Genomic DNA, 26,415 nt, shown 5'->3' on the forward strand with positions numbered 1-26,415 from the left:
AGCTCTTAATCAGCGGTTCACAAACTGGGGTCCGCGGGCCAGTTACAGAGGGTCCGCAAGAAGAAAACGCAATGTTTTTATCCGACCCTGGGTTGTCGAGCATCTTAGTTATTTGGCCAAATGTGAAGAAGTTTATTGACATGTTGATTAGAGAATAATTAAGATATTCCATTCTCGTTCAAACCTTGAGGTATTGTATACGAACGTAGAAACATAAAGAAGTGTATATGAAGTTCAAGTGAAATTCCTTCGTTACTTGCTTAATACATGGGTTCTTAAACTGGGGTCCATGGACCCTTTGGGGTCCGTGAAGTAATTTTAGGGGGTCCATGAAGGCCAAATTAAAATATTATTGTATGTTTAAGTTATCAGTTTTTCAAAAAAAGACTTTAATGAAAAATAAAACGATTTACCACTGAATGTATTTAGACTCTATTTTACTTAAATCGCCAGCATATTTCTGAAAGTCTATTTGATTGTGACGTTTTTTTACTGCGGACCCCTACATTTTTTTTAAGAACCCCTGGCTTAACATCTTAAAGATTTAAATTTAAAAAAAGTACAGTTGTACCTGGTTTTAGAATAGTTCACCAAAAGCCATCGCAGACTCACCGAATCTGTCGATTAATGATGCTAGCAAGGCACGCTAGACCTGTCCTGTTTGCATCATAGATCAACAGATTTGGTGAGTCTGCGATGGCTTTCGGTGTACTAATGATACGTAAGCCGTAGTCGTTGGTCAAAAAGCAGCTTCAGAAGGGCTACATCTCAGTTGGTAACACACATATGTGTGTACATTATTGAATAAATGATATGGTACTGTGAACCCCCTTCAATATGAAGTTGCTTGTACTAACAGATTGATCAAGCATTGACGCATGGTTGTTTCTCGACTCGCTCCTCTCTGAGCCTGCATAGCTCAGTTGGTAGAGCGACGGTCCCGGCTTGACCGGAGGTCGTAAGTTCGAACCTTACTGCAGGCTAGTTGTTTTTTTAGCATGCCCTGTTTGCATCTTTGATCGACAGATCCGGTGAAGAGTCTGCAATGGCTTTCGGTATACTAATGATATGTAAGCCGTAATCGTTGGTCAAATAGTAGCTTCAGAAGGGCTAGATTTCAGTTGTAAACACACATATGTGTGCACATAAGTTTCATTCAAATGATGTGCAGTATTAATAAATGTACTTTTTTGAATTACTTTATTTGAAGTTCTGAAGTTCTATTATGATGTGAGGTACACTGAAAGCCACTGCAGACTCCGAATCTGCAATGGCTTTCGTTGTACTAATGATACGTAACTCGTTGGTCAAAAAGCAGCTTCAGAAGGGCTAGATCACACTTGCAAACTCATATATGTGTGTGCATCTTTAATTGGTTTAAGGATATCCGTAATCCAAACTAAAAATGATACCGACTGCGTTTCAAAAGTAAAGGTTAAAACTTTGATTCGCAGGGCAAATTTTTAAAAAGTTTCCAACAAAATAAGTTATTATCTTAATAGAGCAATTGAAAAAAAGTTTGAACATTAGATCATTGAAGCTTAGAACGATGAGACTCCGTTTCAATTAATATTGTAAATGCTATAAGAACAGTTTTCGAACATCGTCAATCGTTTTAAACAGATCTTTTACCTGAAATGGAACGCCCAGCGTTTTATAAAGAGCCTTTGAAATCGCGGATCCCTGGCCAGTTGCTAAGTTGGCCGCATTTGTGGTTGTAACAATAACATCGCTCTGAAAACAAAATGAAAAGCGTTAACCTTTCGCAATTCAGTAAGTGTTGTAAGCATTCTATGCCAAAATGTAAGTTTACTGAGTACGTGGTGCCTTGATACTGTAATAGCACTTATTTAGTTAGTAGGTGTTACTGCAGGTATTACCCATCAGTCGTGAAAAAATAAAACGTTCTTTTTATTGCTTTTTTCGTTTTCGAACAGGGCTTCTTGACTGGCGCTAACATTTAGTTATTCTAATAACCCAGCCTTCATAAACGCTGGTTGCTTTGTTGATATAAAAATAAAGACCAATCGGGCAATGTTAGAAAGTGTTTTTAAAAAAACATTTGGAAATCACTTAAGTCCCAGTCGAGCTTTTCTCAAAAAATAACAAGTTCAAGTCAAGTCGTAACTAAAGCAAGTTTAGTCATTGACATAAAAAAAACATACAAAAAAACGTTAAACCAGGGGTGTCCAACTCAAACATGCCGGCGTGCCAATTTTTATCTTATAACTTCTTCCCGTGCCAAAGTTAAGTCTTTCTAATAATAAAAGCGTTTATTTACAAATAATAAAAACGTGTGGTCAGCAGTGCGCATTACTGCATTAAATGTCCGTCGGTGAGCTGACTTTTGCTTCTTGTTTCTTCACACCAAACTTTATAGTTATGTGAAAGCCTCCACTCCAATATAATGTTATAGTATTAGAAGCAATTGTTAGTTGTCGTGATTACAGCGATTGTTTTGATTGCGTTATTATTAAGCAAAAAATGTCACAAATACGTAACAATGATGTGTTTTGTCGCATTAACTATTTCAGTACGTTGTCCTCAATCAAGCCTTGACTTGATTCAATAATATCCAATATGCAAACTCAAGTATTGCATTATTAGTAAATTGCATGTGCAATGTGCATGTATACGTTGTTTCATTTTCCCATTAATTTGTTTTTTATTCGATCGGTCATATCTCATTGTTGGCGGCACAGTATAAGTGTAAACATTGGAACACTATATACGGATCTGTTCATAAGTTTATTGGTGAAAATAACGGCCCAAATAGACATAAAAAGCGACATGCTTTATTGTTCAAACGTTTCCGCAAATGCTCATGCTCATGATATCACTGATGATGGCATGAGCATTTGCCGAAACGTTTGAACAATAAAGCATGTCGCTTTTTATGTCTATTTGGGCCGTTATTTTCACCATTAAGTGTAAACACTTACCTGAAAAGTGGAAATATCTCCCACGTGCAAAATGATCTTGGGTCCAACACGTTTTTGTCTTGTTTCAACCTGAAAGTTAAAAAAAAAATTGGTTCGATATCTCAGTTTGGTTTAGTTACGTATAAATTTTAAAATCTGAACTTTACATTTAAACTTTAGTTAAAGATAATAAAAATTCGTATTAGATCCAAATTTAAACTTAAATAAAACATAAAATTAGGATAAACTTTTATTTCAACTTTTCTTTCTAATTTTAAATTTCGGTCGCCCTTTAACTAAACTTAAACAATAAATTTATTTACGCTTTTCAAAATTAGATTAGAATTGAACATACCGAATTCTAGTTAAATAGAGCGAAAACTGTAATTTAAAGTAAAAGTGAATTAACTATTTAAAAAAAACATTTAGTTTACATCGCAATTTATCCTCATAAGAATGTGAATGACAAATTATTCTGTATTTATATTGTTCCTTTTTAGCATAGCCTATCTTTTTTCAGATGCAAAATTTACCTACAAGTCGATCCTGACAAAAAGTGGTAATTCAATTTTTGTCTTTAAACTGTGAGACGGAATATACACAGTTGGACAAATTAGCATTTTTTATAAAACTCAATTTGGATCAGAACTCGAATTAGAGCAGACAAGCAATTCACAAATTAGATTAGGATATGTCGCGTTTTGCTCAAATATATTAAATTAAGCAGCAAGAATTACCTAGTTTTCCAGGTATGCTTTTAACAGTGTTTTTAAACTGGTCTCCATAATAATGCGAAAAAAACATTTACAAATTTTTTTTTTTAGATTAAAAAAGTTGAACACCCCTCAATTGAGAGCTAATAGAGAATAAACCGAAACTAACACACAAGCAATTCAGAAATTATTAGAATTGGAATTAGCAGCATTTTTTTCTAATCCTTTTCATTAGGTCTGCATTTTTACAAGGTTTTTTAACTTAGCTATAAGGCAGTCTCCATAATATTGCGAAAGAAACATGTAGGAATTTCAAGTCAAAAAAGTGGGACAACACTAAAATTAACAGCTAAGAGGGAATAAAGTGCAAACAATCCCACCTTTGGGATGACAACTTTCTTTGGTGGAGATCTTGGGAGAGGTTGCGGTTTCGTTCCTCTAATCCCGTTCAGCGCAGTTTCAAATTCATGCATCGTCGTTTTGTTGCTCATTTCGACAAAAACAACCTAAACAAAATGATAAATATTAAACTAAGTACAGAACTTAGTAAACCGAAAATCAGTTTGTGTGGATGTTATATGACAAATGTTTTTCGCTCCTAAATGCATCATCAGTATCAACGATTAAATTAAGCACAGGACTTAACCGAAAATCAGTTTGTTTGAAAGTTACATGTTAAATATATTTTGCTGAAAGCATCAATCACTATTATTTTATTCAAATATAAATTATTAGTTATTTAAATGAATCAGGTCAAACATTGGTAATTATGTTTGGAGACAAACACATCCCTGATGTGGGACCTGGGCATTTCTATGCCACAACTCTAGAAGACTATTATTTTAATTATGCAACATCCAAACAAACTGATGTTTGATACACTAAGTTCTCTACTTAGTTTAATCTTTATTATTGATGTGCAACCAGAATCGTTTGTTTTTCCATTCGGATTTAGGCAGATTCTGTTATCCAAAAAAAAAAAATAGGAGAATAGGATGCAAAGTTGCAAATTTTCTTTAATAAACTAAAAGTTACTATAATTTTAGCTTCATTAAAGAGAAATTGGCGGGCCGGAAGACTTTTTCCGTGCGCAATTCAAAAGTAAAATCAAAACAGAATAAAAAAATACATTTAGTAAAACCAGTATTTAAAGCAAAGTTTAGAATTTTTTTATTAAACTAAAATTAACTGTACTGTTGGCTTCACTAAAGGGACTTTTGGAGGGCCTGGAAGATTTTTCTCCGTGTCCAATTTACGAATTACAACCAATGCAGAATAAAAAAACAATTAACAAAACTAGTATTTGATTCAAAGTTGCAACTTTCCTGTAAAACCAGCTCAGCGACTTACAGGACTAAACAAACCTGTTTAAGTAAAGTGTTAGGGTTGTACGCAACAAAATCCACAACTGTTTTGACAATGATCGGCACACAGACGTGAGGTTTGCCCCCAAATATACCACAGCTTATGGCAGGAATGGCGAGGGATTTGAGATTGTGGTTCGATGCTTCATTCAGGCAACTTATTATCGAGGTTTTCAAGGTCAAACTGCAGTTGGTATCGCGATGCCATCTAGCGGTAAGAAACGCTCGTTTAGACAGTTTAACAAAAAAAGCAATTTTTTAAACATTTAAAAGGAAATAAAAATATATACTTTCTATTAACTGAAGGCAGAAAAATAATAATAAAAATAAAAAAAGAGAAAAACGCAGAAAAATCAAGAACAGCTCCTCTGGTAATTTTTGTTTGTTAACCAACGTTTCATAAACCTATTCAAATCCTTCTTTACTCTTCAGGGTAAATGACAAGAACACGGTAAATGGTCACATTTTGAGCTGCTCTGGTAAGTATATTTCTTCCTGATAATTTCGGCAATCTATTCAAATTGCCTTCTATAGGGCGAATAACAAACGCTTGTAGTAAGTGGCTTAACGTGTTTATATAAATGCTTGAACTTAAAAGTGACTTAAATTGGAATGAAGTGATTCAAAAACGACTGCTTACAACACAGGTAATAGTAGTAATCGGAAATATTACTAACAATCATGGTAGTTCAACATTTTATATTAATGCTAATGAATTGAACTTAGGTGATTTGAAAATGACTACTTTACAACACTGGATTAAATTGACAAGTCTTTAGAAGCCAATTCATTAATTTAGGACTTGAAAGAAAAAAATACTATAGGACTTTAAAGCCTACTATATATTTTTTTTTTTATAAAACTGTGATAACTAAGACGAAAAAGCGGCAAATGACTGGTTTAGAAAACAGGTAAAAGTGGTAGCAGCATATATTATTAGCAATCACAGTAGTTCAACATTTTATATTAATGCTAATGAATTGGGCTTGTTTACAAAACTAGTAATAGTAAATATTACTCGGGTCCAGCTGTATGTATAATCCTCTCCATTGGCAGGTTGCCAGCCGATGTGCTCACGGCCTCTCCGGGCAATAATTGGCCTCCATTTTTGATCCGGGCTGCGTCCATTTCCCGTTGTATGCCTCGTCCGCCTGATACATTTTAAATGCGCATTAGTTCGTATAAGTAAAAGAAAAAATGTACTTTTTGAGACGAACTTTGTGAAAGTGGCAGTAACATGCAGCACTCTGTTTCTCAACCAAAGGGCCGCGACCCACATTTTTGATTCGATTGGTTCGCCGAATATAATAGTTCAAACAACATTAGTTATTTTATAGGCTGATAAGTAAAATTAGTCGGAAGAATACTTTTCTTATTGAATTTTATTAATAAAAAATCTTTTGACAGTCTGTGTACAGCAAGTAAGGGAGTACGAGAACCGAACTGAATCTTAAAGTAATAATTATTCGTACAGTAAAATGTAACTTTAAAGTTGTTTTTTTTTACTCCGCCCAGTGTTTCTTAACCCATGGGTCGCAAAATTGTTTAACCATTAGATTTGGTTTGGTAGCCGATTGCAATAGTTTACATAGTTAGATTAGATGAATGAAAGACACACACAAACATATGTGTTTAATAACATCTGTGATCTAGCCCCTCGGTCTGCGATGGCTTTTCGGTGTACTATTGATACGGAAGCCGTAATCGTTGGTCATAAAGCAACTTCCGAGGGGCTAGATCACAGATGTTATTAAACACATATGTTTGTGTGTGTCTTTCATTGATTGATACGGACTGATGATCCCCCAGTGTGAAGTTGCTTGTACTAACAAAATGTGCAAGTATTGGCGCATGGTTGTTTCTCGACTCGCTCCTCTCTGAGCCTGCATAGCTCAGTTGGTAGAGCGACGGTCCCGGCTTGACCGGAGGTCGTGAGTTCGAACCTCACTGCAGGCCAGTTGTTTTTCTGGCTTGCTCTGCTTGCATCATAGATCGACAGATTCGGCGAGTCTGCCATGGCTTTTCGGTGTACTAGGTGAGTTTGGTTCTGAGAAGGATTTCTCCAAACTTAAAAATTTCCGCAAGCAAAACGAACGACATGTCAAACATCATTCATACATTTATACATTACAAGGATTACACAAACAAAGTATACAGATTAATGTGCAATTATACTGAAATGTTGGAATATGCGTTTCTCAAGTGGGTTTAAACTTTTACACAAAGAATGTCAGCTTATTTAAACGGATTAGAAAATAGAGTTGTCTGAACTTTTCATTTATCTTAAAAAACAATACCATTCAATACTAAGGCTAATTCGCACTTGTTAATGCTAATTTCATATGTTTTGTTCGTTTATAAAAAAAAATCAGTAAAGAGAACTGGGTCGCCAAAGCATAAGTTTAGTATTTTGGTGGTCGCGAAAAATGTTAAGAAACACTGATGTAGCATCGATTCCAAGTTTACCTTTACTGATGATGCTCCCTGATATTCCTCCGTTCCTCAATTCCAATTCCTTGTTCGACGCGTTCACTATTGCGTCACAATCCACCTGTGTGATGTCATCCGCCACTAGGTGGAGCCACACACCCGAGTTGGGAACCTGGACTTTGATCTCGGATGACTGGAGGAATATACATCGTCACAATTAAGGAAATCATTGATATATATTGGTCAATTGGATAAAACGTCGTTTAAATGGAGAAACCTACTTACAATAGTTGGGTTGAACACGTATATAACTTAAGAAAACACTTTAAAAACTTTTCTGGGGATAACATAAAGTATATATATATCATTGGTGAAATATAATTCGATATCTGGCAAAATTACTTTGAACAAAGAAACAAAAAATGCATATACGAAAACAATGCTTTAAATATTTTAGAAAACACATTTTTTATATGGCATCGTTGTTTTTATGTTAAGAATTGTGGAACATCACCTACAATTAGTTGGTCGTAATAAACCCTAAAATAACTTAGTAAATAAAACGTGTAACTATTAACAACAAGTGGCACTTTATTGAGAAGTGACGAGCTTTTGCACAATGGTGCTTCATCAGGTCAGAATAAGACAAAAGCGGCCAAGATGTTTAACTATATGATAGCATTTTGAATAATAACGTTGGAGGTTGTACTAAGACGTACAGAAGTATAGGTAGCATTTGTGGACGTTTCGAAAAATTCTTATAATGACTGGAGGTTGTAGTAAGACGTAGTAAGAATATTTTTTTTGTGAACGTTTGGAATATTACATAGTTTTAAAAATATTATAAAGGTTTCAAATTGCTACCTACTTTCGTATGGGCTTTGCTATTCATTCTCCGTTTAAGCACATCTTCCAACCAATATCCTAAGATTTTTTTCAAAGAGTTTATAAAATGCTACCTACTTCTGTATGGGCTTTTGCTATTATCACGTATTTGTTACCACATTTGCTCTTGTATAATTTATCAAAAACTCTTACCATCTCGAGACTTCTTTCCACGAAGCTCTGTCGTGCACCCTCGAGGTCCGGATCTACGATTCCGACGCAGCGTGACCTTGACGCGATGGCTTCGACCTCCTCGTGACCTTGACGGGCGCGAAAGTGGGCGGGGATTCCCGGCTTGTGCAACGACGTCACCGAAATCTTCAGTTTTGCGAGGCAAGCGTTGAGGAACTCCACAGCTGTGAAAAGATTTTAATTGTTGGCGACAGGGCTGCAGAATCGGGAGTCGGACTCGGGACTCGAGTAAGACCACGTAAAACTACCCGAGTCCCGAGTCCGGCGTGCGCATGCGCAGTACCAAATTTTAAAACTGAAACGGCCGCCAACTGGAAATTGTTAAGGTGAAATAGCATATGGCGGAATATTTTCCAACCATGTATTGTGAGTAAATGAATTATACGACACCCCTATAAGTGGATTGCTGAATATCCACGTTATTTTAGTTAGCGGAATAATGGCTGTAGAGTCCGGGCCGGACTCGGGACTCGACGAAATCGCACATTTGACCGGAGTCGGACTCGGGAGTCGGGAGTCGAACTCGGGTTATTTTTGACCGACTCCGCAGCCCTGGTTGGCAGACCCCTCAATTTAATTGTTGTATCTTGCAATAAACATGCAAAATAAAATCTTCACCTGATAAAGACCCATGTAAGATTAAAAAAATATAATAAGATTGACTGGTAGTTTGCGAAGCGCCCTACTTTGAATAAACATCAGTCAGCAAGGTGTCACTTTGCGAAACACCGATCAAATGTAGGATTTGATTCCGCCAAGTTAATTTAAAGGCAAAATTACCGCGCAATTGACGTGTTTGTCAAATACAGCGGTTCCTGAACTACAAAACATATTCCATGGCACCTTCTTATTTTAGTGACGTAATGGCCCGCATTAAAATAAAACAACCGGCCATACAGCGAAGCTTATACTCAGATGGTTTCACTTGTGACGCTTTAACCAATTTATTCTGTTAAGTTATCTAAATTGTTTAAGTATTCTATGTTTTCCTTTCTCTCATGCGCTTTAATTTATGTGTTGGGCTCACGTGACTTTAATCTTAGTTTGTCCGTGCTTCGAGCAGTAGGGAGCTCCAGTCTTTGTGTTACAGCTTGTTTGTCTTTACGTTACATTTGCTTACTATGCTAATATGTTTATTATTATCGTTATCATATTTACTTGCTTCATATAACATTGTTGTTTTATATTCATTCGAATTAAGTTGCACATGTAACTGTGGTACAAGTTTATGTAAATTATAACAGATAAAGACTTCTGTTGTTTCCGATTAAACTGGATTAACATATTCAATTTTGGGTTTGACAAAAAAACGTATTTTGTACAAACCAGAAACTACTCTATTCCAAAAATCTTTCAACAAATTTTCTTACCTTTTTCCAAATGTTTCGCTTTTCCCTTTACCACAATCTCCGGGGATGTCCCGGTCTCGAAACTCAAGGCGACATATTTGGTCTTTGCTTCAAAATCTTCGAACATTTCGGGGTGTTTTTTCACGAACTCGATCTCGGCCCGCCTCCCCCCCACCTCAGTGGCGTTTATGACGTTTTCATCCACGTGATCGCTCAGTTTGCGAAAGTTTGAATCGAAGTTGTAACAAAGGCCGGTCACCTCGATCGAAGACTTCTTTTTCTGTTTCAGCAAAACAAAAAAACAGTTGGTACACTATGCACGGATCTCTAGTGTAGCTTGACGAGAGAATCAGAACTTAAAGTTGTTCCGACACCCGAATAATACCAAGCTTTACCAGGTGTCAACTGATATCTCCATGATTATGGAGTATGTATATTATAACTTAGCATCTAAGGTAGGGGTGGGCAACCTTTTTAGGACAAAGGCCAGTTAGGAAATGTAATGATTACAGGAGGGCCGCACATCAAATAAACACTAATTCATATTTTCAGTTTATACTAGAAAAACTAATGAGCTACTAGGTTCCAGCTACGGCAGTTTTGTCAGCGCTGTCGAGTTCAACTGCATTAGTGTAGCGGTGTAGCCTTTGGATTACATCGCACTTCAAACAGGAAACTGAAAGAGCAGAAGTCCCAACATGGTGCACACGTATAGCCTTATTTAGGGAAAAATAGCTGGAAGAAGATGAAGGGCCGCACAAAAAATGGAAACGGGCCGCACGTTGCCCACCCCTGCTCTAAGCAAACTGATATTTGATTACAGGTTAAAAATATTTCCAGCTGGCTTGTAATTTTACCCTTTAAATGCAACGATACAAAGTTTTTCGACTTACATTTGTAACGATCCTTGCGGCTCCTGTGGCCTGTATGCTCTGCTGAAGCCTTTTCCACTCGAGTGACGTCACGATTGCGTCATAGCCCTCGCCAACCTCGATCGGCTTGAGACTGATAATTTCATTCAAAGCCTCCACCGCCTTGTTGCGTTGTTTTGAATCGAGGTACACCAGACAAACCTCGCCTGACTTTTCTTGGAGGGATACTGCAAGTAACGAAGGGTGTTTTATTTATGTTGAAAATGATGGGGAGATATATAGGCTACTCATGTATGTCTAAGTACAACCTCCAGACATTATCTTAAGATATATTCGAAACGTTTAAACGCTACGTAATTCTGTAGGTGCTTTGATATTTATATTCCGTCTAACTAAAACCTCCGACACGTCATATTAAGGGCATTTTTTTCAAGGTTGAAATTGATCAAGGAGATATTCACAACCCTTAAAATGAACCTACTTCTGTATGGCTTTAATATCTATTCTACGTCGAACTACAAACTCCAACCATTATCGTAATAGTTTATTTAACCCGTTTTAACCTATTTCTGTATGGGCTTTAATATTCATTCTACATCTAACTACAACCGCCAACTATTATATTATTTGTTTTTTTCGAAATGTTCACAAAATGCCACCTACATATATATGAGCTTTGATGTTTTTACTATACGTTCAATGGATATGTTTTAAAGCATGCCAGATAGTATCAGATCAAAACCGATGCCCACTGACAAGTAATATTATTGGTACTTGTTCGACGAACTGCACGTCATATTAATGGCGTTTCATTCAAGGTTAAAAATGAATAAGGAGATATCCCAAACGTTTAAAATGCGTCCTATACGGGAGTTAATATTCCTACTAAGTCTGACTACAAACTCCAACCTTTATCGTAATAGCTATATTTGAAACGTTTGAAAATGAACTTACTTCTGTATGGGCTTTGATATTCATTCTACGTCTAACTACAACCTCCGACACTGCGAGTCAAATTAAGGGCATTTTTTTAGTGTTGTTGAGGCTGAGTAGAGTTTAAAGGATTTTAATTGGGACATTACGAAAATAGCGATTAGGAATTCTGATTTAGACGGTTTTATGACCATTAGGTATTAGTCGTATTTTGGTCTTATTCAAAACTGTGTTTTATTCCGACGTTGATGTTGTGTTCTTATTTCGGTCTTATGGCTGGAGTCCGAGCCGATGTCCGGTTGCAGATTTGAAAAACTAGACAATTGAAGTTTTCTAATTCAACGAATTAGGGCAAAATGGCACGCTGCAAGTCATTAAAGGCTTTTTTTGTTGAAATTGAGTTATGAGTTATTCAAAACGTTCACAAAATGCCAGTTACTTTTTTACGGGCTTTTATTTTCTTAATTCGTTTAATGAATATGCTAATAAGGGATTCCCAAAAATACCGGACCGGAGCCGATACCAAATACCAATACTCGTCCGATAATAGGGTAATTGATATTGAAGTCTAATTCGAAAGATTTTAATTAGGATTTACGAAAATTTCGGATCGGAGCCGACACGCGATACCACATTAGTATCGATCCTTGTCCGATACTAATGTGGTATCGGTACCCATCCGATTTCTAATTCAAATTAATTTAGAAATTTTAGCCATCATTGTGACCCAACGCATTGACACCTTTCTTAAAAGAAACACTTAATAAAGAAAAAGTAGGTTAACGACTTGAGGTAACTGCTCTTCGCTTAACATATTTGTTTGGGCTTCGCGTATATTTTTTGTGTTTTTTTTTATTTATTTTTTGAGCGCTTACCGTATATTTTATCTTCGTTGAACTTCGCTTGTACGATTTGCCGCACGTCGACCTGCCCCTCCCCCAAGCCACGCCCACCTGCCAAGAGAGAGGAAAGAAGGAACTCGCCGCGACCCCCGAGGTCCGGAATAGGATTTGTTGTCAACGTCTGAAATACAAGCAAATGTAATGTATTTTCCTTTGTTTAAACTAGGGAGTCGAACCGTTTGACTTTTCCGGATAACTGGATTTACGATAGCTGGCCCGGTATAATATTTTTTGCCGAACTTTACGAACTTAATTATTGATAAACGAAGACAACATCAGTAACCAACTAACCAAGCAATAAAAACAACATAGTGAGGCTTACTAAATTCTAAAATAAGACAAACTAAGCACACAACTTAACTTAAAAAGAAGCATGTTCCTTAGAAATAAGCGCATTAGTAGTTTCTAAGGCACCGCAACCAAAAATAAGCACAAATCTTACAAATAAGCACATTATGTTAACCCTGGTCATGTATTTTGTGTCATTTTAGCAGCGGTTTTTATCTCAAAATGGTAGAACACACTCACATTTAATGATTTTTTTTTAGTTTCTTTACTTGAAAAGATAAATTTCTCAAAAATGCAAGTTACTAGCAAATTTTACCATAATATCGTAGAAAATTAAACATTTACTTAACACGTTTTGAACTCTTTGTTTTATCTATCTTAATATGGTAATGGTGTCATATGGCATCGTATCGCAAAACTTTAAAATATCGGGAATCTGATTATACATCTGAAACGCCTTAACAGTACCATGGCTAGATCATTGAGCTTCGATCTCGCTTCTTGCATTGAAGAACTCGGCCCTTTGAAGGAAACAATGCCGGACAATTCCTGATTGTCCATCCATTTTGACGTCACAGTGACCTTGTCTTTCATTTCTTCTGCGAACTTACTTATCAAGTTGCATTCAAGAAGGGCTCTGAACAGAAAGGAAGGAAATTTACCTGAGCTTAGACGAAAAGATTAAATAATTACTGGAAATAGATAATTTGGTAAATGTTTTGTAGTGACAGAAGTTTTGGTAGGTTGAATCATCTCAGCATTAAAAACACCACGTAAAACTTTTGTTATTGTGATAAGTCATCTTTCTCAGATCGCATAGGCAGGCTCAAGCAAAAGTAGATATTATTTGCTGAACCTGCTCCATAAAACTGCAGAATGTTACATAAATCAGCCTTTAATAAGTGGACAATCCTACAGCTTGAAAACATTTATAAGAAAAGTACGACTTACTTAAAAGAGTTGGTGAGTCTTCATTAAAAATAAACAACGTTTCTATGCCGTTTATCAAGTTGCATTTCTTGTAAATTATTCAACGTTTTTAACAGGGCAGTTACCTGTAAGTCGTCTTTTGGAAGGTGGTCGATTCTTCTGTGATGTCACATTTTCTCTTGAGGTACGTCATCACATCGGTGACGTCATCGTCTACCCCGGTCACGGTGACGCGACCCGGGTCTGTGAGGCTCCACCTAGCGGTTAAATTAAAGCAACAAGTTATTTCAAAACTTTTAGTTCATATACATAATATATAAAAAAAAGTTACATGCTTTTGAATAAACAATTATACTGTGTTATAAATTTATTGGCTATATTTAAAAAAAGACCTACACATAAAGTTACTTATACAGCACAAAAGCTCATACCTAACTGGTGGTGGATAAAGTAACAACTATTTTAACATGAAATCTTCACATTAATTTAACGACAAAATACCTTTGTATTAAACATATTTCATTAAACCTCACCTTACGTAAACCTCAACGAAGTGGTTTTCCGTGGTTTCGATTTTCAGCAAATCGTGATCCTCGTTCCACAGTTTTGCCTTCCTCAGGTTGGAAAGGTTGTCTTTGTCGAAAGTAGCCGACTTGGAGATGAACTGACCCAGGAAAACCGAGCTGGCCTCTTTGCATTTTGTTTCGAACTTTTTCTGATTCTGCTTTAGGTCGTTGGGTAGGGACTGAAAAAATTTTTTTTCTTGTTAAATTATTTTTTTATTAAAATTATTTTTTTTTTAAGCAAATTATTTTTTTTATTTTTTTCAGCAATTTTTTTCTAGATTTTTTAGCGCAAAGTTAAGTGTCCCGGTGACCAATCGAATGGTATTTATGTGGGATGTTGACAACTTAAGTATTTTGGTTAGGGACAAAGAGTAGCATTTTAACATGTGTAACGATTGGATAACACGCATTTTAGTAATGTATGGCTGTAAAGCTAGGATTTTTATGAAATTTAACTTCAGGTGTCGGTTGGGTCATTGGAATAGTATTTTGCCGCTTTCTAAAAGGAAGACTTAATTTTTTGCGCGCGCGAAAAAAAATAGGAAGTGGCCATTTGACCGGATCGCTCTTCTGCGCTTGCACCCAGACGTAAATATTGGTTGATTCGAGTTAGGGTTGGGGTTTAGGTAGTGTGAGAAAATTTTTGCATAACCTTTATGATTTTTCGAAAATTTAAATTACCTGTTAGCCGGGTAAATAGCCTCAGGAGGTGCCTATAGGCTATTTAACCGGATCGCTTTCTTACGCTTTTATACCTTGATTATATCTCCATTTGAACTAATTTGGGGTCCGGGTAAATAGCACCTTCCAATTTTTTTCCAATGGAAGAATAAAAACGTAAAAAAAAGGTTGTATATCATTTTTTTCGCAGCAGTTGCAAAACAAAACAAAGTAAAATGTTTTTTTTATCATTTCACCGACCTTAAACTTTGGTTTGTAATTGATGACAATTCCCTTTTCCTTGTTTAAAGTTTTCTCAGTAATCTCAACTTCGGCTACGTTTTCCAAGTTTTCCAACAGAGGGTCGTACCTCCCCTTCGATTTGCTGACAAAGAGTATGACGTCACAATCGACGTCGGGAGTTTCCTTAAATTCGATGACGAACTTCTCTGGAAAGGGAGTGACGTAATGGAAAAAGGTGAAAACGCGAAAAACTAGGCAATTTGAAGTAAAAGAAGAATGTTAAGGCAGTGTTTTTCAAACCTTTTTTTAGGTCACGAAACACTAAATTAATTTAATAGGCTAATTTTCGGAGCAAACAAAAGGTGATAATGTGTATTGAAATAAACAAAATAACAACAATTTATTCATTTTCAGTTAAAGCAGTGGTTCTCAATCTCAACCTTTTCTAGCTTACGGACCGCTAAAATTTCAAACCAAATTTTGCGGACCGGTGGACCTTCAAAATCCAAATCAAACCAAAATGCAAATATGACAAAAGTATGCAACTTAAACGTAAACAATGAAAATTTTAATGAGCAATTACTGCTGTATTTTTTGATATCATACGTGTTGTACGTGGTTTTATTGAAGTTTTCACATACAACTGGTCTTAGAAAACTTAAACGAGTTGTAGCCTATACTTTTAAACAGTTGGGCACAACACTTGCAGCATTGTGATGTACGATAAAGTCCAAAGTAGACGATTACCTCAATGTTAGGAAAAAATGATGCAAATTACGGAACTGGCGAAGTTATAAATTTGATGGATAAGCCTTCAACTTTTTGCATTTTGCAATTCATATTTAAAATTGTAACATAGTTGGCGGACCGGCGGTTGAGAACCATTGAGTCAGAGGTAAACCAATATATCGGTATCTGAAATTTGTTGGACACATTTTCTACTTTTTTGGGCAACAAAATACTTTTTTGCTTAGCATCATGCCAAGTTAACATGCACAATAAAAGTTTAATGAACACAGAGCTAGAGCAGGGGTGGGCAAATGTGTTCAATCGAAGAGCCATTTGAAGAAAAGAAAAGTACCAGAGAGCCTCAAAATTACCAAATGAAATTGCGTTGACTTGCTGTTAACTATGACTTTTCGAAATCTATGTCTAGTGTAACGCCACAAACGAAATTCTGGCCTAAGTAAAGAAAATAAAATGCCTTTACAATTTTTTTTGAATTTTACGATTCGACTAAAAGAGCCGCAAAAAACACGCCGGCGAGCCTCAGTTTGTCCACCCCTGAGCTAGACAGACTGAAATGATGTTTTGCTTTTATTTTTTATTTATCAAAATTTTGACCATATTCCAAGGTGTAAGAATATCAAGTCAAAAAAGGTGATGAAAAGTCTTGAGCCAAATGCTTGAATGCTGCAGTAAAATTTAGAAAGATAGTTTTGGATTTGATTTGCACAAACGTAAAGGAAATACTGAAGCTCATGCAGAGCAAAGTAACATAATTTGAACGTTTCGAAAGAATCTTTCATAATGAAACTATAAAAAATATTCTTTCAAACGTTAGCCCATTCGGTTCTGTCTTTGTTATTTTCTCCGCGTTGAAGAATAATAAAATCCTCTTATGATCATAACTGTTGTAAAAATGGACACTCAACAGAAGGTTTTAAAAAAATTTCATCTTCTAAACAAAATATTTCAAAAAATATCAACCTAATTGTAACGCGTGAAAAATGTACTTCTGTAATATTTTATTTTACCCACTTTTCTTTGGCGTGCTCTCTTTCTTCGGTTTTTGTTCATTTCTCTTTCTCGGCTTAGATTGGGGGGTTTCCCGCTCTTCGGTCACGTGATCATCCGACATGTTGTGAAAATAGAGCGTCACCGACACCGGCTGCTTCGAGACTAGGATGTCGTTGTCCTCAGAAAATTTCACTATGCGTTCAGCGTCTGTTGGTAAAAAGTTTTATTATTACATTTAATTTTATTATTACTATAAATTCACTAAAAAATGTCTGACCTGGATTAACTCGGGTTTTTCAACTTTGAGTTTTATTGGTTTGGCAAAAAGTATTACGCTATTTAAAGCGATTTATTGTTGTTTTTGAAATATTGACAGTGTTTTTCGATAAAATTCTTTGGTTAAGTCCAAAATAAATCTTTTTGAATTAATACCAAGTCAAGTTTGTTCAAAGGATTTAAGTCAATTCAAATCATTTGTCCAAAAGAATTAAGTCAATTCAAGTCATTTGCCCCAAAGACTAAAGTCAATTCTAGTTAAGTCAAATCATTACATTACAACACTGGTACCTATCAATACTACCATTTGGCATTAAGTATCAGCACAGATTCAATATTATTATCTATCTGAAATATTATCGGAAATCCGAAAAAAACTGACGAATATTTGCCACTTCACCTTCGTAGTTTGCAAAAAAGACCAAGACGAGCGACGATTCCTCAACTCGGACAACTTTCGTCACGAGGCCCCCCTTTATCTTCTTGCTGTTGAAATTGATCCTGATCGTGTCGTTCATTACGTCATCACTGACGTCATCAACTCTGACGCAGTCGCTGTGGCAAACCCTGGATGCCTGGGATTAAATAATGGTTACAAAAACCTAATACGGGGGTTATTAAACTGGGGTACGTGGACTAGTTTTAGGGGTTTAATTTAAATCTTGGTGAATAATTTGAAAAATGGAGTAATTATTTTAAAAGAAAGTGCTTTAATTAAAAAAAAACGTTTTGACGCATTTTGCTTTATTCAGACTTGTTTTCAGTTTCACATTTGTTGGAGTACAGCACAGGATGTTTTTGCAATTGCACATTTCTAATTTTCACCGTTCGTTAACCACCAGTGGTTTGTAGGTTTTTAAAATAAGGCGCTTTTGAATAAAATTTCAACTCACCGTGACCCAATATCAACCTTATAGTATTAATCCAGCGAGTACCCCATTTTGGAGTAATCAGAAAAATATAAATATTCATAATAGGCCTCTATAAAATTACATTCAGCCATTTGTGAGACAAAACTTCTGTAAAACACATTTGTGTACCTTAGGATTTAAGTCTTCCAAATCTAATTCCTCCAGTGAATTTATCACTTTGTCAACATCTTAAACAATAAACAAAAAGGTTAAATAGTGGTTCCCAACCAGGGTCCACGGGAACCAATGGGACTCAATAAAATGTGTCAGGTGGTCGATATTTTTTAATGTAAAGCAACAAGTTAAGAATATGACATTTTATGTTCAGGCATTCTTAGTTTATTTCAATTTAAATTTACATCAATATTGCACAGAATTTACAAATGTGACCGTAATTTTACTTAGAGTGAGTATTAAAAGTAAGAGGTTTTAATTTATTTTTTAAGTGGTTTTAAATATTTAATTTTCACATTTATTTTGAATTTTTAATTGATTTTAATTTCGAAAGATAAAGGTGACTAAAAAAATGTCAAGAAGCACTAATTTGGACCGATGATTGGTTTATTCTTGCAAAAGCCACTCACCCAATCCCTCTTCAAACTCGACCAAATACTTGGAGTCCCCGAGTTCCGTGACGTCATGCGTGACGTCATCGAGATCGCACGTGTCGAGGAGATCTTGCACTACATCGACGCTATCAAATTCACCCTGAGAATGTTGCAAGAAGAGATCAGTCAGGGTTTGAGTAAATCGCTGCTTATGTTAAATGTAGTCAAACTAAACTGGATGTAAGTTAAAGGGGGATTATCCTGTTGATTGGTCTCACGCGCATTTCGACAATTTCGTTTTATTACCAAGTTAATTAGCCCCTAGTTTGGAATGCTTGACATTATCCATCGGACTGTTCAGTGGTTATAAGTTAAAAAAAAACAAATACCCCAAGATTTCTAACTAGATATATAGAATTTAAACGCGGAAGCGTTCAAGAAACTTTAACAAAATAATTTACTTCGAGCAAAAGTCGATCATCAAACACTTTGGGAATTTTCTTCTTGACAAATTTCGCGTCCGAATCGGCGATTTTCGTCTTGCCCAGTTTAAGGCATTCTTCGGCAGCTAAATAAATAATATTAAATTAAAGTTAAAACACACCCAAGAATCCTTCGGGATGGCTTACCGAAATCAGTCTAGTGCAGTGATTCTCAACCGCGGCTCTCAGAGCCGCATGCGGCTCTCAACTGAACATTTTGCGGCTCTCTAACCGAGTGAAAAATGAGTTACAAAGTAAGAGAAATGAAAAATTAATGAATTGTATCAGCAAGGATCCCGAGTACGAAGTACTAATGTTACCGGGTACTTCCATCCGGCTCTTTAATTTTGTGGTTTGTTACGTCACAATATATTTAGTCCTGATCGACAAGCTATGGCAAACACTGTTAATTAGTTAGCCTAGGCTAGCGTAATGTATATTTGTTGTTTTCTTCTTAATGTTTTTTAATTATATGCCTACTGATGTTTTTTATGCGGCTCCTTGCAAACCTTAGGTTTAAAATGCGGCTCTTGCTCTAAAAAAGGTTGAGAACCACTGGTCTAGTGCAAGCAAAACCAGTCTAGAAAATCAATTAGCCTGCGGTGAGGTTCGAACTAACGACCTCCAGTATTATACCAAAACCAATGTTTCGCCTAAAAAGTTATTAAATAGCACCAGCTATTTTTTAACATTCCTAAAAGTATCTAGAAGGGACACTGAGTGTAAAATAGCGTTTAAATGTTTTAATAACTTTTTTTCTTTCTAGGTATGTAATGCTGCACACGACTCACCTTTTGCATTGTCGAATAGCACCAACGTTCCGTCGAACATTTTGTAAACTTTCCTTGGGGTTAGTTGAAGGTTTTTCGTCTTGAAATAGTTTCTCAAAACGTTCAGAGCTATATTAGCTTCGGTTTGCAGTAAAACGCATCTAAATGAGAATGAAAATCCAAATCACAAACTAACCTAAAATGATAATTGTAGCCTATGTTGAAATTTGTAAGAAAACAACTAATATTTAGACGTAGTAAGAATATCAAAGTCATACAAAAAGAGGTAGCATTTAAGGTTTCGAATGAAGTCTTAAAATAATGGTTAAAGGTTTTAGTAAGGTGTATTAGGAATATCAAAGTCCATACCGAAGTTAGTAGCGTTTTGAACGTTTTCAATAATTCTTTTTGTTCATTTTTAATATGGTCTGCTCCAAAGTTATATTTCATAAAAAAATAATCAGTAATTGGTTTACGGTAATCTGAGAAATGGGTGGAGAATTTACTGTTATTTATGCTTTATATTTATCGATCTATAGAGCTTGTTAGTTTCCAATAACTTAAATTTCCTTTTTAAGCATTTTATAAACAACAATTTACCATTTTTAAAACTCAATCAAATTACCAAATGGATATTAAACTGTTAGACATTTGAACTAATTTTTCCGAGAAAAATTCGATAATTAATTGTAATTTTTTAAACAACATATCAATAATTAAATAAAACTAAGTGAAACTCATATCGCCAGTTGCGTCGCAAGTCCAACAAACTTTTTTAAAGGCTTCACAAAAAAAAAATTAAAGAACAAATGCAGTACACAAATTACTATATTCTAGTTACACAATCTATATTTAAAACCTACCTATCTTGACTTCCAGTGAAGAGTCCCTTATCCTTCTCCAGCAGATCGAACCACGTTAATGGTTCTTCAGCGATGGGGTTTGGGTCAGTGATTGGGTTAATGTCGGGTTCGGTGTTTCTTCGGGGGGTTGGGGTGGGTTTGGAGGGTGAAGGGTATTTCCCGCCTAAATAATTATTAAAATATCATGGAACTGTGTTTTGTTAATCTGTTTATAAAATGTCGTTTAATTTGATAGGAGGTTTATAGTGTGAATATGTTTAAAAGCCGAATTTGGTCCAACTCAAACTTAGGATATTACGATTTTTTTTTAAAGTAAATATATAAGGGGTAGAAAGAAAATCAACTCCCATACAGAAGTGCGTAACATTTTTGAAAGTTATTAATAAATCTTAAGATAATGGTTGGAGGTTGTAGTAAGACGTAGTAAGAATATTTAAACCCCTATTGAAGTAGGTAGCATTTTGTGAACGCTTCGAATACCTCTTACTATTTTTGCCTGTATGTAATGTATGCAATTTGAATTTAGCGTTTCAATTAATACTATTTTTGTCTGGAACTGAATCTAAACCAGGAGACAGTTGACTCAATGAACCCTACAGTCTTTCACTATCTCCTGGCAACATTAAATATTGCAAAACATTTTGATTTCTTCGATTTGTTTTGGATGTTTTAAATAAAATCATTTTTATCTTTCATCTCACATAAAATAGCTTAAATCAATCTGCGATAACCTAATTATAATGGACTACCTGTATTTTGTGGTTGGTTTAATTTTTTTCTTCTTGGAGTACCAGGCCTGTTGTCACCTATAAGAAGCTACTAGTTAGATAAAAGAAGCTACTTGTTAGATAAAAGAAGCTACTAGTTAGATAAAAGAAGCTATTAGTTAGATAAAATAAGCTATTAGTTAGATGAAAGAAGCTATTAGCCAGATAGAATTCTGGGATTATTTTGTTTTATTTATTTCAAACCTGAATTGGACTCCTCTTGTCTGCCGGATGAAGTACTGCGTTTTCCATAATCTGATAACGAATATCCTAAATTATATCTTTCTTTATATATTTCTAGATAATTTAAACAAACAAATTTTAGGTAAATTATCAGCTCTTTTTTGAGTTTTTTTTTTGTTTTTTTGAGAAACCTTAGAGTTAGAGGTATTGTAAGTATTGTATATACACTGAAGATGCAAAACTCTTCAAGACTTTTTTAAATTTTTATATTGTAACATCCGAAAGAGCATGACTTCGTTGCATTGATAAAACCGCCACTTTTATTCTTGATAGTCAAAGCCGTATTTCTCTCACCCATTCTAAGAGGCAAATTCAAAAAAGCTTCTTACAAACAAACAAAAAAATACTAACTTCGGCACGTTTAAACATTCGGCCAGCTTAACTTTATAAATCATTATACCCGAATGTGGCTGCTGTTCTTTCGATGGACGCCTTTTTTCATTCGAAGTAGATGGTTTCATTTCACGTCCTAAAAAAATGACAGCTGACATGTTGATTAGCATTAAAAATAACGCAAAACACCTTTTTAGTATACTTTTTACAACCATAAAATGTCGTTACCGTTTGGCTCTTAACCTGTTAGACACTAATGCAAGTGGAATAGAATTGAGGTTGATCTTTTTGCCACATAAAATCATTTCCAGATGAAACTTTGGATAAAATATTTTTTAAATCCAGTTGTTTTGTATTCTTAAAAAAGCCACTGAGTGTAATATAGCCAGAAACGTTGGTTACCCTTTTCTGTTAAAATTAATTTTGGATTTTTTATTTATAATATCTTTAACCTGAATGTGGTTGTTGATCTCTAGACTGACGCCTTTTTCCAGTTGAAGTAGATGGTTTCATGTCGCCCTCTAGTTAAAAAAACACCAACAACTAAATGCTAAATGTTGATCAGCGTTACAAATAATGCAAAATATTTGACTTAATAGTATATTTACTGCAAAAAATATCGTTATTATTTGGCTGACATCGAACTTAGACATTTTGTATAATTTTCAAACCTGTATGTGATGATTGCTGCATTGTTTGGCTTTGCTTTCTTGGTGTAGTTGGCCTGGGTTGATTACGTTCAACAGCTGAATTAAAGAATTTGTTTATGTTAATAATGTGTAATGACTCTTATAATCAGTGCTTTCTTACTATGTTAAAAATGAAAACGGTGTAGTTCGAAACGTTCAAAATACTACCTACTTCTGTATGGGCTATAATATTCCTTTTATGTCTTAGTAGAACTTCCAGCCATTATTCTCCAAACTCATCTTATAAAAGGCTATTACCGAAATCAATGACCTAGTAAAGATTGTTGTGCAAGCAAGACAAAGTTAGAAAATCTGGCCTGTGGTAAGATTCGAACCCACAGCCTCGACTAAACGAATACCTTCACCCTAGCGACTCAGTTAATGTTTAATTTCTTCGCCTTGTCTTGGTTTGCAGAAAATTTATTGTAAGGCAAATAATTTCACTTAGCCATTCCTAGGTCATACTGCAAAATATACACATATCTACAACATATCGTTGAATTTCGAAATTCATTTCTTTTCAATTTAAACCAGGGTTTCCACACCTATGAGGCTTTTTCAAGGGGGCCATGAAAAAAAAAATGAAAAATAATATTTTTTACTTTATTAGGTATCTCTAAGTCTATACTCCACTAACAACACAAATAAATAAAGTTTACTGAACTTTGAAACCGCAAGTAAAGACGGCAACCGATTTAGCTTTGAGAAACACAGCTTGACCACATTTTTGAAAAAACTAAAAAATTAGTACCCTAAGCTTAATGAAATTGTCATGTCATTGCTGTTGCCTTTCCCATCGACATGGGTTTTCAACAATGTTACTTCTGACTAAAGCAGCACAGTGTCTTGGATATTCAATATGACATGCTGCTGGCTCTTTACACCAATAAACCAGCAATTATTTAAGTTTAAGACATTGTCAGAGCAAAAAAGCTCAACAATCGCATTAACTGAATATGTAATAACTAGTGTATATTGTGTGTTTCAAAATTGTCAAAGGGGGCCACGGTATAAAAAGGTTGGGAACCCCTGTTTTAAAGCGGTATTTTATCAAATATTCACTTTTTAAAATTGACTGTGAAATTAAAATGTGATGAAAAGATAAAGCATGACGAAACATTGGTGGCAAAAATCGACTTCATGCTTTATTTCTTTACTCATTTAAAAAAAAAAATAATGCAAGATATAGGCAAATAAATAATAACATTACCAATACCCTTGTCGGTACTAATACCATAATATAAATAGCACTGAAATAAATCCAAAAAATTAAATTGTGAAATGTTTATAGTTTTTTACCTATTGAAAGCCAAAGGGGAGTTACGAAAAAATTATCTTACCTGATTTGTTTCTTTGTCTTTGTTGATGTGGTTTTGATGCAGGAATTGAATGAACATTTTCCATTGACGTGCTTGACCTCAGTTGGTGTGAATTGTTCATTCCTCTTTGGCTTTTCATTCTTTCTCTTATTTGGCCGGCTGTAATGATATGTAACACAACACAATTCATCTACACATCATACATTTACTTCACATTTTAAAGCAGAACTATTCATACTTTTAGTGTCGACTGACTCAATAGATATTTTAGGATCAACCATTTTCTAGTGTGTGTTTGCTTTTGCATACAAAAAATGCAAAAAGGCAGCCTAAACTAAAGTCTCACCACTAATTTATTTTGTGTACAGAAGCAGTAAATAGAAGTGGTTACCTTCGACTCTGTCCCAGTCAACGATCATACTCCGATTTTGCTGTTTGATAAAGTGACCATATTGAACAGCATGAGAGGCCATTTCCTAAAATGTTATGAAAAAATGTTTACAGTTGAGCATATAAAATAAAAAAATCAACCATCAAAAGGCAAAAACGAATGCTGGACTATTGTAAAAATATATATTTGGTACTATATTCAAAATAAAATGTTTACATTGTTTTATTGGACCTTTCTTAAATCGTTTAAATAAATTTAATTTATAGATTTTTATATATAGGTATACAATTTGATCTTATAATAGATTGAAGTGTGGATAATGATTTGAAAAACTTAAAATTCCGTTTTTATTTATTCAAAAACAACAACAGCAATGACTAAATATTTGTTTTGAATGTTTAGTTTAAAAGATAAACATTGTAAAATTAGTTTAAACTTTCTTTGAGCACTTACGTGAGTTTGGAAAGTAATTTTTGCAAAAGGAATTCGGTCAAATCTTTGTGGAATAAAGATGTTCGTTACAATTCCAGATCTTAAAAAAAAGAGAATAAGTTCGTATTTCCATGAGTAGTAAAATTATTTAAACATAAATTTTATTAAAAATGCAATTGATGTATTTTGCTTTGCAAAAAGTAATAAAAAAAAAATAATTAAGTTTAATCCAATTAATTTAATTATTTGTTAGTCATTTGGCGATTAGGCATGTATCTAAATTATATACTTTGTTATCCGGTTAAATAGCCTCTTTTATAAGGAGCATAAAATTGTTAGTGCTATTTATAAAAAAACAACACTTTCGTTGAAGGAACACACCGACTAAAATGTTCCAATAAGCTCTGTCTGTTCAACATGTCTCGAGGTATTTGGGTGCAATGAAGGCGTTTTTGCTGCATCTGAATGTTGTATTCTTGGTGGCGAGCATAATTGTTTTGAAAATGCCTTGGAGGCTCCGATCTGATTGACGCCGTTTCACTGTTATCATCACTTTCTTCATTATCATCTAAAAATGTTATAAACATATATAAGAAGATGAAAGCCCATACAGAAGTGGTAGCACTTTGAACGTTTCGAATAACTTTTTATTCATTTTCAAACATGATAACTACTTATTTGATATTGTTATTACTTCTTACTACACCTCCAACTATTATGCTCCGAAAATTATTATTATCATAAAAAGCAATTTGGGGTCAAGGGTCATAAATGAGAAACCATCTTAGCTGCCGACTTTTTGTTTTTCAAAGATGCGCTTAAAACTTCAAAAAATGTCACTAAAAAGATGAGTTTATAAAATTATGTGGAGTAAAATATAAATAACTTTTTGTATTTTATTATTCCTTTGCTAATAAAAGCGAAAGAAAATGTGTTTACATTCTAGGGAATGCCCCTTGATGATCCAATCGGTTTTGTTTGAACGAACCATGGTCTTTGTTATATAACTGTACACATTGCTATTGCATTGAAATAGTTAGCTGTTTGACTAACTGTCCGATCACAAGCATCAAACGAAATGTAAAGATTTCAAGATTCTGCGAGCCTGGTGTAAATAAGCTGATTATATTTCAGATTGAAAACAGAACACATAAATTTCTATCATCAACTTTCCAAAATATAAGTGAAAACTTAAAAAGGTGCATGTTTTTCTGCCGGTATCCTGTGTATGAGAGAAAAACAGTTTGCTTCTTTGCCAGAAAAATGTTGACTATACAAAGTTGTTTGTGCTAAACCTTTTCAAAAAAGTAAAATATTTGCCTCTTATTTCCTGGAATATATTTAATTAATTAACATTTTTAACAAAATAGGGACACAAGTAATCAAAAACTTTAATATTATTA

At 34.7% G+C, this 26,415-nt stretch overlaps 1 protein-coding gene and 1 non-coding gene across 2 annotated transcripts in view; one reads left to right on the forward strand and one right to left on the reverse strand.

Annotated features, from left to right (window-relative positions):
• Positions 1-26,415, reverse strand: part of LOC146131837 (protein mono-ADP-ribosyltransferase PARP14-like) — a 41,635-nt gene that overhangs the window by 13,084 nt on the left and 2,136 nt on the right. The window contains exons 3-32 of the mRNA XM_083397095.1: positions 25,394-25,580; positions 25,034-25,112; positions 24,581-24,665; positions 24,211-24,348; positions 22,853-22,927; positions 22,634-22,702; positions 22,249-22,317; positions 21,810-21,860; positions 21,588-21,644; positions 20,839-21,001; positions 19,997-20,136; positions 19,185-19,291; positions 18,760-18,883; positions 18,305-18,363; positions 17,665-17,839; positions 17,010-17,195; positions 15,267-15,454; positions 14,313-14,524; positions 13,905-14,036; positions 13,318-13,486; positions 12,535-12,682; positions 10,748-10,953; positions 9,876-10,134; positions 8,467-8,669; positions 7,465-7,621; positions 6,017-6,149; positions 4,999-5,206; positions 4,015-4,140; positions 2,943-3,011; positions 1,633-1,734 (exon numbers count right to left, since the gene is read on the reverse strand). Of these exons, the coding sequence (XP_083253221.1) occupies positions 1,633-1,734; positions 2,943-3,011; positions 4,015-4,140; positions 4,999-5,206; positions 6,017-6,149; positions 7,465-7,621; positions 8,467-8,669; positions 9,876-10,134; positions 10,748-10,953; positions 12,535-12,682; positions 13,318-13,486; positions 13,905-14,036; positions 14,313-14,524; positions 15,267-15,454; positions 17,010-17,195; positions 17,665-17,839; positions 18,305-18,363; positions 18,760-18,883; positions 19,185-19,291; positions 19,997-20,136; positions 20,839-21,001; positions 21,588-21,644; positions 21,810-21,860; positions 22,249-22,317; positions 22,634-22,702; positions 22,853-22,927; positions 24,211-24,348; positions 24,581-24,665; positions 25,034-25,112; positions 25,394-25,580 (4,076 nt within the window). The remainder of the gene's footprint in view (positions 1-1,632; positions 1,735-2,942; positions 3,012-4,014; positions 4,141-4,998; positions 5,207-6,016; positions 6,150-7,464; positions 7,622-8,466; positions 8,670-9,875; positions 10,135-10,747; positions 10,954-12,534; positions 12,683-13,317; positions 13,487-13,904; positions 14,037-14,312; positions 14,525-15,266; positions 15,455-17,009; positions 17,196-17,664; positions 17,840-18,304; positions 18,364-18,759; positions 18,884-19,184; positions 19,292-19,996; positions 20,137-20,838; positions 21,002-21,587; positions 21,645-21,809; positions 21,861-22,248; positions 22,318-22,633; positions 22,703-22,852; positions 22,928-24,210; positions 24,349-24,580; positions 24,666-25,033; positions 25,113-25,393; positions 25,581-26,415) is intronic.
• Trnaa-ggc (transfer RNA alanine (anticodon GGC)) lies at positions 909-983 on the forward strand. Its single transcript has one exon. It is a non-coding gene; the product is annotated as a tRNA-Ala (tRNA).

Source organism: Ascidiella aspersa, chromosome 9 (genome assembly GCF_963924565.1).
Source record: "Ascidiella aspersa chromosome 9, kaAscAspe10.2, whole genome shotgun sequence".
Taxonomy (NCBI): Eukaryota; Metazoa; Chordata; class Ascidiacea; order Phlebobranchia; family Ascidiidae; genus Ascidiella; species Ascidiella aspersa.